Source organism: Vigna angularis, chromosome 8 (genome assembly GCF_016808095.1).
Source record: "Vigna angularis cultivar LongXiaoDou No.4 chromosome 8, ASM1680809v1, whole genome shotgun sequence".
In the NCBI taxonomy this organism is placed as follows: Eukaryota; Viridiplantae; Streptophyta; class Magnoliopsida; order Fabales; family Fabaceae; genus Vigna; species Vigna angularis.
This window is the reverse complement of record NC_068977.1, coordinates 1,229,196-1,244,613: the sequence shown is the minus strand read 5'-3', so window position 1 is coordinate 1,244,613 and position 15,418 is coordinate 1,229,196. Positions and strand designations below refer to the sequence as shown.

The window sequence follows — 15,418 nt, the reverse complement described above, 5'->3', positions numbered from 1 at the left end:
TGTTTTGTATGTCAACATGCAATTTTTACAACTTTTGAGAATTATATTCTTATGGAGCAAGTTAACATGCTTTCTAGAATGTTTGAATAGACAAGATTTTAAGAATAAAAATAACATATTTCCATTTTACTCCTTAAAATGTGATTGGATGTTTGACTAATTGCTAAATAGACCTTTTCTTTTGGGCTAATTTTGGATTTGAATTACTCAATAAATATTTCTCACAATTTATATAATTTTATTGGTTAAAAGTTGACCCTAAAAGAAGAAATTGTTTCAATGAAGAATGTGAGTGGACTTGAGTAGAATATACGTAGATTTCTTAAGAAGAATTCAAGCATAACAAAGTCATACATGATAAGTTTGAATAATATTAAAATAAGAATAAAATTATTAACTTTTTTTTTACCACATATAATTTTTGGTTTCACTAAAATAAATTAAGTTTAGCTTTAGTTTATCTGCTTTTGTTTTTCATTTAAATATATCACTTCTGAATCTCAAGTATATTGTAAAGCATTTGAAATATATAAAATAAAAAAAGGTTAAAATTAAAAAAATATATTTTATCTATTAAAGAGTTGATGAATAGTTTCGATTATAAAATTATTTAAAAATAGTTTTGTTATTTTAGATTAACTTAATTTTTTAGTAACTCAACAATAAAGAAGAATGAGAAAATTATTATAATTTTTTCAACAACTGTCTAATTTTTTATGATAAAATGGTATTTAATTAATTTAGTTTTGTTAGGAATTTAAAGATATATTTAGTAAAGATAAAAAAAAAGTTACTCTACAAAAGAAACACATAAATTTACCATTTTAAAGTTTTATATTAAAAATCATCTCAAATCTATTATATTAATTTATTTCAGATTTTATTAATGCTGAATATCTTTGATAATTTATTTTCTCAGAAAACCTTTAAGCTTTAGAAGCTTAACTTTATGTGCATAATAATCCAATTTGAAACACATCAATGGTTGGTGAAGTTTCCTTCTTTTTTAAGGTATCAATGTCTTCTTCACATTAGGATACTGTCAAAGTTTGTGTGTAAATAAAAGAAGAAGAAAAACTTATACTCATAGATAAAAATAAAAAAATAAAATAATATATAAAAATTGATATTGATTCTTTTATTATTTTAAAATGTTATATGAAAAATAATGTTGAATCTCTTATATAATTAAATTTAAATTTATATTATATTTTTTCAATAAATTTCATTTCTGAATAAACCTAACACATATAGAACATAACGTAATTACCTGAAACAAAGCAAAATCTTACATAACATTAAAATTTAAATTGCGTAACATAATTAAAGAACTTAACTAGTTATAGAATTAGTTTTGATAACAAGTTTATACTTTTACTTGTTAAAATAAAAAAGTCACATGAACAATAAATTACAAGCTATGAATGCACAAAAGTTTTCTGACTTTGAAAGCAGTATTTAAATAAGCTGTTGTTTTTGACATTTGTGATTGTTGACTTAATAGTTAATAGTTGACCACATTATACAGAAATAATAATTATATGTTTTGACTGTCGAGTCAGGATTTGGTTACTACTGTTTAATTCGGGTCAAATATTTTAGGATTAATTCAAAGGTTTATTATTATTATTATCCAAATAAAATTGGTATGTCTTTTAGTTGAGTTACATATTTATATGCGTGCGTACTAAAAAATCAAAAAATAATTTATTTGATGTATCAATCAGTTGTAAATGTTGAACATTTTTTTCCTTAAATTACAATCTTTTGTGGACAAGAAAACAATTAAAATAACAATTATCTTGAATTGTTTTTAAAGTTGTGATTCACTGTGGATCTTTTAATTATATTAGTCATTTTCTTGAAATATGAATTTAATTAAGTTATTTTTAATACTTATTTTCTGAAGTCATATTCTTTAAAGACAAGTTTTCGGACTTATTCCAACCTCCCACCAAACTTAACTTTTATATATGATCAATCTCAGTTACGTGCTATCTTGGATCTCTCTCACTATTAAAAATATATATTAGAATTAGAAAATAAATCTTTTGGTCAAAATTGTAACATTAGCTATATGAATTTATTTTAGTTGTGAAGTTTTTAATTTGGTTAAGTCAAACGATTCTTTCAAATAATCACCACTTCACACAACACATGCTACAAGTTTTCTATTTTTCATATAAAAATAAAATTTTCAAATATACCTCTTACTGCAAGTATACTTGTTGAGCGAGACAATTCATTTGAATAAAAAAATATTAATTCTTAAATTTAACCAAGAATAATCAGAATTATAACATTACGTTTATGGATATTTTCTTACAACTAAAATTTGTTATTTATTTCTTTAACTTTTACACCAAAGAAAAAAATCACCTAAACACTCTGACACTGAAATTGCAATGAATGAAATTCACTGCCAATGACCACATCTATTGATAGATAACAGACGTATCAATGTTTTAACACGAAAATCTGCAAATTCTGCTATTGATCAGTAAACTCTAATGATAATACATGGTAAAGGTTAAGAGCATAAGAAAATTTTCTCATCACCAATAAAATTATAACACTGTTCGTGCTTATTAGCCTTTACTCTGATAACATCAATCTATAATATGTTGTGTCAAGGAATTGTAGTTGTTTTTCTTCAATCATGCAGTATCCTGGAACCACGTCCATGCCTTCCGTCGATCACAAAGTTAATCTCTTCTAACTCACCAATTGCAACTGATAAAGAAAAATTTTGGTAAACTAGTTTAATCACTACAGAATTTTGAACCTAAACAGCTGCACCGAAATCATCGTCCCTGCAAGACGAGCATTACCATCACTTTGCCATATATCCAAAACTATTAACCACCTTATATTTGAATATTCCAAGCCATGGCAGGGTAAATATATGGACTCTCATGAACGACCAACAGGGAAGTTATTTATCATCAACTAAAGACAATACAGGAATTCCCTTGCTAGAAAAGCTTGAGCACACCACTCGCATCTCATCGCCTATTTTAAAGTCCCTACTATTATTTTCCTGCACGATAGAACAGTAACAGGTTAGCAAGTGAATTGAATGGCTCATGGTGCAGACAAAAAGACAATACAAAGATGGATTCCTACCTCAAATCGGTACACTCCTCGAACTCCTCCACCCAAATCCAACACAAACCCCTGCGCACGAACTTGATATACTTTAGCAGTTACTATGGTTCCAACTTCAAGATCTTTTGCAGTTACAGAAGCCCTATTTTTAGGTTTTTGTTCACCCCCCTCTTGCTTTTGAAGATCAGATGTTGACTCTTTTTGCATTGAAAGTTTTGTCTTCTTAGCATTAGTATATGGCAAGGGACCTGAATGAGAAGTTGAAGAATCGATAACATCTTGAGATTTACGAGATTTTGATTTCGGTGCAGAATGAATTGCATTTTGAGATGGACGTGATTTTGACTTGCGATCCAATTGGACACCATTATCAACCTGAGGAACTTTGGAAGATTTCTCCTCTTCATCACACTCTGCAGCACTACGTATTACAATTACTGGTACTTGGGAGGTTGGGGATTTTGCTTCACCCGACTCAAGATCACCTAAAGACAACTCAGAAGCAGAATTTTGTTGTTCTTGTACTCTAGACGCATTCCCGTCTGTTTCTTTTGCGGACGTAACAGATCCTTCAGTTACATCATTAGTCTCCAATATTCCAGGACGAGGAAAAGTTGCTTTAAGCGATAATTTGATGTTACCATAAACATCTTGGCCTATGCACATCAAAGAAAGCTTCTGGCCAACAGAGACAACCTCTGAAACTCGGGAAACCTATGTATGCAGTCATTAAAGACAAATTATTACATACAAATTGTTTTGCCTGCTATTAGCAGACCCAACACACGACCCTTAACGACAACCAAAAAAAATAGTTAAAATCATACATACAGGTTCATATGACAACTCAGAAATGTGGAGTAAGCCTTGGTGGCCACCATTAAACTCCACAAAAGCGCCGTATTCTTTTATATTGGTGACAATACCTGTGTAGATACCTCCAACTTCAATTTCACGGCCCACAATAAAATCAACCTGGCAAACAAGAGGATTGAACTTCAGAATGAAAACCATTATGAAATATATGAGGGTGACATTTCACCATTTGTCATTGATATATCCATGACTTAGCATGTATATAAACAAAATGAAGAGCCACATATGACTCCCACCGAGTAGTATATATGAATATATGTAATTAATAATTCTTAAGGAAAGCATTACTTCATGATATTATCAATTTATCAGTGCATCAGCAATTCCTGATATAGGATAGACAATTATCTCACTTGTGACTAAAAGAATAGGACTCCAAACAAAAAGCACGATTGAATAAAAATTAATGGTTCAACAGAATGGAAGAAGTACCTTTTCTAGTACTTTGTCCATTACAGATTGATTCTTAGCAACTACTGTAAGTTCTCCATCGCCTACAGACATCCGTGCACCTGATTGGAGTGCATGATAACATGTTCAGTAAATTTGATCAATCACTCTAAGTATATATATACATACATATATATATATATATATAATACAGCACGCAGAATTCAGTAGAAATCATAAAAGACAAACATGGGACAATATATCAATGTATAGTTTAAAAAGAATTTTTAAAAAACACTGCAATCAGTGACAAGATTAAGAAGGATCAAAGCTCGCAGACCCAAAAACTATGAACAAAATGAATCCTTCTACAGTTATACCTCAAAAAGCATATCAGAAACGGGAAGTATAAGACAACTTCACAATTCAGTCTAAGTGGCAGGGGAGACCAAAGATACTTAAAAGTTAAATTCACCTGTTTCTTCTTCAATTTTTTTCTTTAGAGCGCCCATTGGCCCAATGAGGCGACGAATAGCATCGTTGTTGTACTTTAAAGTGGCTGCATCATCAGAAATAAATTTCAAACTTTGGTACATCATACTTTATCAAGGAAACCTATTAGAAAAGATAAAAATGTCAACCTAGTCGTGGAGAAGTACTGTCATTCTTGTTGCGAGGTATACTAATTTCTTGTTCCATGTGTTCAAGAATGAGAAGACGAGCTTTGTGTGCAGGTTCTAAACATTCACAAACGATATCCAGAGGAATTCCAGCTGGTTTCATATCCAACTGACTAGCAGTAACTCCTTTTCGAGTTCCAGCAATTTTGAAGTCTATGTCACCCAAATGGTCCTCCAAGCCCTTAGAAAAATTAAAAATAACACTTTTGCATGAAATCAATAATCTTTTTTTGTTCAAAATTAATATAGAATAACTGAAACACAAGATTCCATAAAACATAAAGGTAAACGTTGAAATATTTAATATTATTGAAACACATATTTCGATTATCAAAAGTAAGAAACTAGAATGTCACAATGTAACTATATTAAATTATATATTCTTAACAAACATGCAAACAAAATTCATCACTTTTTGAGCATCTTTATTTGAAATTAAAAAACATTTCAACATAAATTAAAAATATAGAAATTGTTCCAAAAAATTGACACAAGTTATTATTCAAAATGATCACAGAAAGGCCATGAGTAACAACATGAACTTGAAGGTAAGTATAGTTGTTAAATTAATAGAAAGTATACCTTCCAACCAAAATAGCCAGTATATAAAATGATATAGCTCAACAATATATGAAATGATATAACTCAACAAGTTCTGGAATTTACCAGAATATCAGTCAATATGCGATAGTCTGCTATTTTGCCAGTGGATGGATCAAGCTCACTAACAAGACCCACAGAAACCCCAGCAACATGTTCACGTACAGGAATTCCAGCCTCCATCAAAGCCATACTACCTACAGAATGGAAAGATTCACCGTGAATTTTCTCTTTATTTGCCCATGGACATTGGCATGTTACTTGCAGCGGATCAAATTATATTAAATTGCATACTTCTCTATTGTTCTGTGGGTTTGCACATGGTAACAAGTATCGGACTATTCACGATACAAATCAATAAGAATAGCTCGAAGACTTGTTTTTACTCCTGTATTGTGTTCGTATCATACGACTCGATTTTTGAATCGATATCAAATCAAATGAATCTCTCTGAATCACAGCTTGAATCATAACATCCACACAGAGAGATGTCACTCGTCGTGGTACCTCTCATGGCAGGTACTCTTGCTGCAGGTACTCTTGCTGCAGCAACTCTTGCGATGGCACCTCTCACGGTGTAATCCCTCCCATCGATGGGGGAGAAGAAGCTAACAAACCACAGCAGCACCTCTTTTGGTGGCTACTCACGGCAGCGACGGCGACTCTCAGGGCATCAACGTGGCTGCCAAAGGCACAACCTGGCCTTCTAGTGTTGATGAATAAAGACAGATAAGCTAGGGTTTTTAAGTGGGTAAGAAATGAGTCTGGTTTTAACCTAAAACTTTAGCCCATATTTAGTTTAAAACATTTAAAGGGTAATTAGTAAATGATAACTCCCTCTAAAATTACTACTGCACCCAAAAGAAAAATGGTGACTATGGAGACAGTCACTGTACCCATAAAATTGTTTTTTTGGATCAAATATTTATCAACCCAAGTATTTTTTTCTTAACAAAGGAGTTGGGTCATACAATCTAACCCAATCCAACCGTTATAACATTAACTTGATTTATTATTATATAATCACTCTTTTTTAACGTAATTGTTGCTATTAATTACATCTTTACGTGTTTGTATATTTTTTATGTTATACTTTTTAAATGTTTATGAATCTTAACAATACAAAATGATTTGCGATACAAAACATAAGCTCTCTTATACGTGATACGATTTGCAATTCAACTACCATGGTTTGCACACCTAGTAACAAGCTACAACTTACATCGTACATTCATTTTGACTCTCTTTTTCTAACAATGATTTTTTTATTCAAAAAGAAGAATACTTAATGTTTATGAAGCTTAAACATGAATATGGTCATAAAATGGCATTACAAATTCTGATGTCGTGCATTAAAAAAGTGTACCTCCACATACAGTTGCCATTGACGTTGAACCATCTGAAGCCATCACTTCAGAGTTGACACGAATGGTATATGGAAAATCTTCTTTAGGGGGCAAAACAGCAAGAAAAGCTTTCTCAGCAAGAGTTCCTGAAAAAGTAAGACGACAAAAAAGAAACTTGTTAATTAATGACCTTTTTGATTGGCAAAGCTGAAATACAATCACTTCTATTATTAAGAACAATGTCTCTTTCTGGTTTCCAAAATAAGTATCCCTGTTTGGTCAGCCGTTAATTATTTTATCTCAATTGATAATTTTTTGAGACTGTCCTTTCAGCATTGAATGGTAGATTCTGGTGTTTACTATTTCATACACAGACTTTTGGTAATTTCCTCTTTTATTATATAGTAAAATATTTTTAAAGTTTGAGAGAAATCATATAAACAAGAATTTTATTCAGTGTAAAAATGAAGTCAATACAATAGGATGAGAATTAGTTGTGAATAGCTGATCAAGTATTACAGTAGAAATGTAACTACTTCAACTAACTCCCGACCACCTGAACTAACAGAAAATTAGTTAAATGATACATTTGTCAGTAACTACTACCTAACAAATATGCTGAACACTAACTAGAGGTTTAAAACTATACTCCCAACAATTAAATTTAATTTTCTATACCGCACATGATCGTGTTTACATTAAGTAACTCTCTCCACCGCCAATTACCTCTCATCAGTTTACTTTGTCATTCATTCCACCAAACAAAATTGAATATCCATCATCACAAAGGCAGAAAAAACAGATAGGTAGAAAAGATCCAGCAGTCATGGATCTCTCTTGTTCACCCTCAAATAGCAATAGAAAAAGCTTTACCACCAATATCCCAAGATAGGATACCTAATTAAATGCCCAGATAGATAAAATATTCCAATAATAATGTCTTAAAATAAAGATAAAACAGCATATATTTAAGTTAAAGACAATATTAACCATTATCTTTCCAACTGTCTAATTCTTAAACATTATGCACACTAAACTAAATTAGGGGGATATAGTGGCGGAGACCATTCCTAAATTTGTACACTATCTTCCAAAGTGGCAGATAATAGTGAAGGGAGTATAGAACTTCTGAGAAAGACACTTATTTTTTTTTTCTTTCAATAATAAACCTTTCTCATTGTTTAAATTTCAAAGTAGTGTTAAATTAAAACAGCATTTTTCTTTCAAAAAACAAAAACAAGTCCTACTCAATTATGTATTGACATTTTGAAGGGAAACGTTGTACAGAGATTTTAGCTATTTTTCAAATATGGGAGACCACAAGAAACTTTGGATAATATTTATACGTTACTCATTTACCATGACCAACTTCACGCCGGTTTATACCACCATGTTTACCAACTTCATTTATGCAGAATGGTGGAAAACTATAGTGAAGCATAAATCTCTTTGACGGAGGACCGACAACAGACTCCAAGCGTTGAGCATCTGTAGGTGCTCCAAGTGTTACTGTACAAAGAACCTGTCAATGACATCAACTTACACCACAGTAGATAGAACTCGAACTAAAAAAATATACTATTTCGCATCTTCACATATGCCTAACTTTCAACCACCAATAACAAAAAACATAAAATAATATACCTGTGTTTCTCCACGGGAAAATAACGCAGATCCATGCAACAAGGGTATACATCCAGCTTCACAATACAAAGGCCTTACTTCATCTAGTTGTCTTCCATCAACTCTGTTTCCTTCTGCAATAATTCTTTTACGAACCACCTAAAATGATGAATACTTTACTGAGTGCAAATAAAATACCCCTACATTCATTTTCAAGTTTAGAACTAAATATTTTATGACTAAAACATCTCCCTATTTCGTTGGAAACTTTAGAAGATGATGATGAATCAGACCAATAAGATAAATCTTTATTACTTTCTATTTACTCAAACAATAGCCCTAGTGAGTTTCCTTTGATATTTGTTCCCTACTTGTAATCTTAAAATGAAAAAGGTAATAGGCATATTAGTCTCTAAAATTGTAAACTTATCGCAATGCTCCATACCTTCTTCCTTGCGGTATCTACAGCCTTTGATAAGACTTTTAAGCTTTCTTCATCACCTTCTTCTACAAGCACTCTCTTTACATCTTGGGTAATATTGTCCAATGCTTCCCCACGTTCAAACTGGATGAAAATCCATAACAGATAATCCAAATGTAAAATGAAGAAAAAACATCTAACTTTCACAAAACTTATTAAACAAGAGAAAAAGAATAGAACACCTTCCCATAGTAGGAACTTTCACAAAACATATTAAACAAGAAAACAAGAGAAAGAATAGAATACCTTCCCATAGGTAGGATCAGTAAAAACAGCTTTGATAGGTTCCTCTGCTATATTACTAACTTTGTCCATTGTTTTGTCGGACAGCATAGACAATTTGTACTCCTTCTTAGATTTACCAGCTTTAGCAGCAAGTCTGATTTGAGGTTCAATATACTTAATTGCCTGATGAATTACAGCAACCCATCTCAATAACATTCATTTAACAAAAGAATAAACCAAGTAACAAATTTCAAAATCACCTCTAGATGAGCCATCCTTAACCCAGCTTCTAGGTCTTTCTCAGATATCTCACAAGCTTGCACATCAATCATCAAAGTTTTGTCCATTGTACCGGCATACACCAAGTTAAGATCACTCAATTTAAGCTGCAACATCATAATTAGAAGGCAATGAGAACAGAAAAGAATGGGTTAACAGAGATGAACAGAGTCAAACCATTCAAAAAGGCATTAACAAAGTCAAAATCTAACTAAGTTACAAAACAAAGTTCCATCAATAAAAAAAATATTGCATAATCACTTTAAACAACATAATTTGCTCTAAATTACCTCATTCGTGGTAGGATTTACTATAAACTTCCCACATATCCTACCAATTCGAACCATTCCAATGGGACCGCCCCAAGGAATATCTGATAACATTAAAGCAGCTGATGTTGCATTAGCTGCCAACACATCTGGATCATGTTCTCCATCCGAAGAAAGAACACTTGCCGTTACCTAGTAAGTGAAATATTTCTTTTTTATTAGAAAAAACCCATCACAAATAAAAATTAAACAAAAATAGTAAACAATTTAATTAGAAACACGGTTTGATAGTAAATGTCTTTTCCACAAACACGCAGTTACACATTGTCATGTATGGTAAATTAGCTGTTTTTCATATTAACTACTACTGATTCTGATTGGTTCACCGTGTAATAACTTTCACAATGAAAGTGTATAACAATATCACTTTTAATCACTGAAGAAATTTAAAAAAAAAAACAAAGTATCTAAAAATGCAATATATCAATCACTTTAGTCTAAAATTCAAGAAGTCGTACCACTTTAGTGATTATGACTAAATGTCTTCATAACCATTGTTGAGAGATAAGAATACGAAGAAAAAATGAAAAGAACTTCTCCATTAATTGAAAGTAACATATACATCAGTTAATATGTAACTTTATTACAAATGAGCTTCTCTAAATGATTGTTTTCAACGCATGCATAACATTAGCTTATAGTGAACTTTATTTCATCTTTCCCTCTTATTTTCTTCTACAAGTGGTTAGAGAGAAATTTTTTCCAAATAGACCCTATATTAGCAAATGTTTAAAGATCAAAGTAACAAAGAGTGGTTTAGGTTAGGAACTTATCTTCGAGTAACTATTTTATTAATACTGAGTATCCACTCTTTACCTCTTCTTGGGAATATGACCGACAGCCTCCTCCCAACCACATAGTTCCATTTACAAGACTTCAACCTAAAATCTTAGTCTTAGTTAAGGAATCAGAATCCAGTCCCATTAGAAAAGGTAACTTGTTGGTTTGTTTGGAGACCTGTTTCACATAATGTGGACTAATTTTAGTTTCAATGACTAAAGTGACAACATTGAACACTAACAAGAATGGTGTTTTACAATGATTTTTAAGTAGTTGATGTTGCAAAACCTGCCTTAAAAGTTATACTTAGTCGTTATTTCTAATTAGCATACGTTAAAAATTATTCACATTGTACATGCATAACAATTAAACACACAAAAGAGCAAGTACGATAAAATGATAGTAACATGACGCACCTGAACCTCGTGGTAAAATCCAGGAGGAAACAACGGTCGAATTGGCCGGTCAATGATTCGCCCACATAAGAGCTCGCGCTCTTTAGGAGGACCTTCCCTCCGCGTGAACGAGGTCGGAATCACGCCTTGCGCGAACTGCTTCTCTTGATAATCCACCTGTTATCACGAGCGAGGTTTTCATCATGTTTCATCGAGACATTTAACGGAATACTACTTGAGCAAGAGAGAGTAGCAGAGACACTTACAGTGAGAGGTAAGAAATCGCGAACAGCATCACCTTTAGCGGAGACGACGGTGGAGAGAACGTTAGTGTTTTCCATCGTCAAAACGACGGCGCCGTTTGCGAAGCGGGCGAACTTTCCTGTCTCGAGCGTGATCACGCGCGAGCCGATCTCAAATTGCTCCGTGAAGATGTCGAGGTGTTTTGTATTGGTGGTGGTGGTGGTGCCGGCGAAGCCTCGGCGGCCGGAGAAAATGGTGTGAAAACGGAAGGTGCGCCATGTGAGAAAGTGCGGTGGTAGTCTGCGGAGGAGTGGGTTCGCTCTCCTCATTTGGAATGGTGAAGGGAAAAATGAAACGCAGGGCACAACACCAACTCGCTTAACTAAGAGTTATGTAGGGTTTAACAGAAAGCTACGCAGGGCTTAGGAATTTTATCATTTGTTCCCTTAACATAGAGCTATGTTGGGTTTAGGGTTTTTATTATAGGAAATGATATATTAACATTTTTTTTACACAAAGTTGATCATGTACTTTTCTACATTTTTTTTAATTTTTCTAAATATGTTGAAAATGGAGAAATGAAAAACAAGATAATTGAAGCGCGAAGATTTGTTGAGCTTTATTTTGACTTTTTCTCTTTTCTCCTACTCTTCCAATTCTATTTGAGCGAGTCTTTTATTATTATTATTTTGACGTCTTTGCTTCTATTTTCTTTTTCTTTTTCTCCTTACCTCTCCTTATTTCTCACCAAATCAAATGAACACCATATATACTATCCAATCTTCATCCATTATTTTCTTCTATGATCATTCACTCATATTCATAAGCTTCATCATCATTATACATATTGTTTTCCCTATCTCTTTGACTCTTCTTCATCTCATCATTTTCTTCTACTTCCATACATGCAATAGTGTAAAGACTAAAAAGGGGATTTAATCCTAACCTCCTTTGTCACATATTAGTCATTTCCTAGACACAATTTGTTAGAGTCTCTGTCGTCTTCTGATACCAACATCGTCAATAATGACTTATCCAATCGTGTCAGGATGGAGATCTAACAACAGACTCCTTCGCACCATTGTGAGCGCTCTTTACATTTGTTTTTCATTGCCAGCCTCTCATCGAACTGTGCCTTCAATTTTATTCTGCAACTACTTATAACAAGCATAAAGAATTGATAGAGGAAAAGGGCCATGTGTTAAGAGATTAAAAGGTCATATGAATGCTCAAGAGCACACGTGAAAAAATGAAGAATGTCAAATGGCATGATTTCATACTTGAAAAAGCTTATTGTTGGTATGATAATGTCTTGACTCTGCAACATCATCAAGCTAGTCTTCTCGAGTTTAACGTTGTTTGTGTCGAGCTCCATAAAGGCTAATCTAGCTTAACATCATTTTTGTCAAGTTTCGTAAAGTTTGGTTGATCTTCTCATTTTAGCCCATAATTGTGGTGGCCTACCTCTCTCAATTACCATTTTATTCATTTCCTTGTTTTGACATTTGACATTTTTATATAGCACTATTACACTACTCCACTTGAGCTTGTTGTATGTCCTCCACAAAAAAGAAACACAACAATTTGGTTAAGCTTAGCTAAAGCAGTCTGACAAGTCAGCTAAAGGAGCTCAACCATAACATGTGTGATGAAAATTGATTGTGTGAGTGGATGAGTTAACACACATTTTTGTCTATGGTGGGAATTCGGTAAATGTTGCAATGTGTTGGTTGTCATTGAGTATAAGAACAATGGGTAAACCATACATGAAACATAAGTAAGGAATAATGAACAAATAACTGGGTAGTAACATAAAATATTTTGTACAAATTTAACACAATTTAATCAAATCAAACTTTATACAACAACCAATAATATGTTATATATTCCTATACCATAAACATTATTATAATTACTATACCATAATTCAAGTTGGTTGAATTGCGTGATTATTTATGCAAAAAATAAATAAAAAAATCATGGCAAAAACATAAGTAGAGAATAGTGAACAAATAAGTGGGTAGCAACAATAGACTTTTTGTATAAATTTAACATAGTTTAATTCAACTAACCTTTATACCATATATTCTTTTTTATTTACCACAAATATCATGGTTACCCTATCAAAATAGAAACTGATTAAATTGGATCACTGTCATGAATTTTTTTTTTAAACTAAGACGTAAGGTTGTTTCAAAATCTCAACATAACTATTTTAATAGTAAAAATGATACTTTAATAGTAAAAATGAGATTATTTTAACATATAAAATAATATTTTAATATATATATATATATATATATATATATGTGTGTGTGTGTGTGTGAAAAAGTAAGTTTTTTATTAAATATTTGTAGTTGATATCTTTAAAATTTTTGGTTTTAAAATAGTGTTAGTTGTTATATTAAAACTAAATATTTTTAATTATTACTTTTGAAATTGTTTATTTTATAAATATTATGTGATTTTTAGGCTGAAGATATAATTTTATAAACATATTATGAAATATTTTATTATAAAATATTTTATGTTATCTTGACAACAATTATTTAAGTTCGATATGTTTGATTTACATATGTACATGTATCATGGATCACTAACTTAGATTTTGTAGTAATATTCAAAGTTTATTTGTAAGGTTTAAATTGATTAACCCTAAGTTCGATTTGGGGACGAGAAAACCTAGCTTAAGGCAAGTAACTCCAAGTTCGACTTGAAGGGCAGAGATATCCATTTAAAACGATATTCTAGCTCGATTAGGGGTATATTGTAATCTGACTAAAAAAAAACGAATAAATTCAACATTCAAACTCTATTGAGAGTAGGTTATAACCCAACGAAACAAAAATCAAAACAAAATTAACATTCTAACTCGTTTGGGAGGAGGTTGTAGCCTGACTAAAATTCAACATTTTAACTTGGATGAGAGCATGTTGTAGCCTAACTAACAAACAAAAAATCGACAATCTAGTTCAACTACGAGCATGCTTTAGTTTGGCTAAACACAAAACGTATAAATTCGACATTCCAACTCGATTGGAACTAGGATGTAACCAAATTAAACAAAAATCGGTAGATTGACACTCAAATGGTTTAAGGAGAGTTCTATAAACTCCCTCTACTCGCAAACAAGGTACAATTACTTTTTCTTTTTCTTTTTGAAAAAAATAAAATGCTAGGATGATAAGAGGGCATTGTCAACACTCAATTTCGTCCGGGTTGGCGACTCCAAATCTCTTTTCCAAACCCGTTTCTTTTTGGATCGTCGTCCCGTCGCGATTCCGGTTGCGACAGGCATGAACTTTTTTAAGAATCTTGTGAATTTATATTCAATTATTCTTATTGTCGTTGTGAACCTTGATGAAAAGTGTTGGGAGTCAAAGCACTCATATATTGACTCATAGTTGTTATTTGAATACAAGTCTTAGATTTGATTTTAACATTTTTTTTCATTAAAGCATCACAAACACATGATAAGTAAGTTTTCACACCTAGTCATTCACCTATGGTTCATGAAGTTCATCAATTTAACATAAGAGTAAAATTATGAGTTATAAACTTGCCTTTTTTATGAATTTGTATTGTTCTTTTGTCTTTAAGAACTCTTGAGAATTAATAATTTGACAACGACCATTTAAAGTGACTAACTCAACTTAGTTGAGGGTTGACCAAACAAGTCAATTTAAATCAAATCCAACAATGTTTATTGGTCAGCTATAACAAAATAAAATAAAAATTATTTATTTTACCGATATAGTAAATCAAGCTATATATTATGAAGCAGCTATAAATAAACGATATATTTAACATAAAGAGAAAAACTTGCCTAAAGACAATATATGAACAAGTAAAGAAAAAAATGAAAATTAAAGCGACTACGTGCAAAGAGACAACACCAAAATTAAAAACTGTAAGAAAAAAGAATTAATTAAAACAAAACAATTAAGTATTAAAAATTAGACTTAAGGAAGTTTTTCAACCTTCACACCTCAAACACTTTAGCTCAATGCCGAAGATTGTATACACTTGAAAATGAATAAAACATTTAAAAATCAATCTATGG

The 15,418-nt window shown here is 31.8% G+C and overlaps 1 protein-coding gene across 1 annotated transcript; it reads right to left on the bottom strand.

Annotated features, from left to right (window-relative positions):
- Positions 1 to 2,389: 2,389 nt before the first annotated feature.
- Positions 2,390 to 11,803, bottom strand: LOC128193567 (polyribonucleotide nucleotidyltransferase 2, mitochondrial-like). Its single transcript, XM_052867319.1, has 16 exons — positions 11,379 to 11,803; positions 11,134 to 11,289; positions 9,899 to 10,069; positions 9,590 to 9,715; positions 9,351 to 9,512; positions 9,069 to 9,188; positions 8,645 to 8,782; positions 8,360 to 8,522; positions 7,021 to 7,146; positions 5,721 to 5,851; positions 5,016 to 5,235; positions 4,850 to 4,933; positions 4,417 to 4,496; positions 3,940 to 4,083; positions 3,127 to 3,822; positions 2,390 to 3,040 (listed from the first exon to the last, which is right to left on the bottom strand). The coding sequence occupies exons 1-16, from the start codon at positions 11,682 to 11,684 to the stop codon at positions 2,936 to 2,938; spliced, it is 2,928 nt and encodes a 975-aa protein (XP_052723279.1). The 5' UTR covers positions 11,685 to 11,803; the 3' UTR covers positions 2,390 to 2,935.
- Between the last annotated feature and the right edge of the window lie 3,615 nt (positions 11,804 to 15,418).

What these genes read in the sequence shown, in the direction of transcription:
- LOC128193567 (XM_052867319.1), bottom strand. Translation starts at nt 11,684, where the DNA reads ATGAGGAGAGCGAACCCACTCCTCCGCAGACTACCACCGCACTTTCTC. An exon ending in GATTTTACCACGAGGTTCAG is followed by an intron (nt 10,070 to 11,133) that starts GTGCGTCATGTT and finishes TTCACTTACTAG; the next exon opens with GTAACGGCAAGTGTTCTTTC. An exon ending in CTGATCCTACCTATGGGAAG is followed by an intron (nt 9,189 to 9,350) that starts GTATTCTATTCT and finishes ATTTTCATCCAG; the next exon opens with TTTGAACGTGGGGAAGCATT.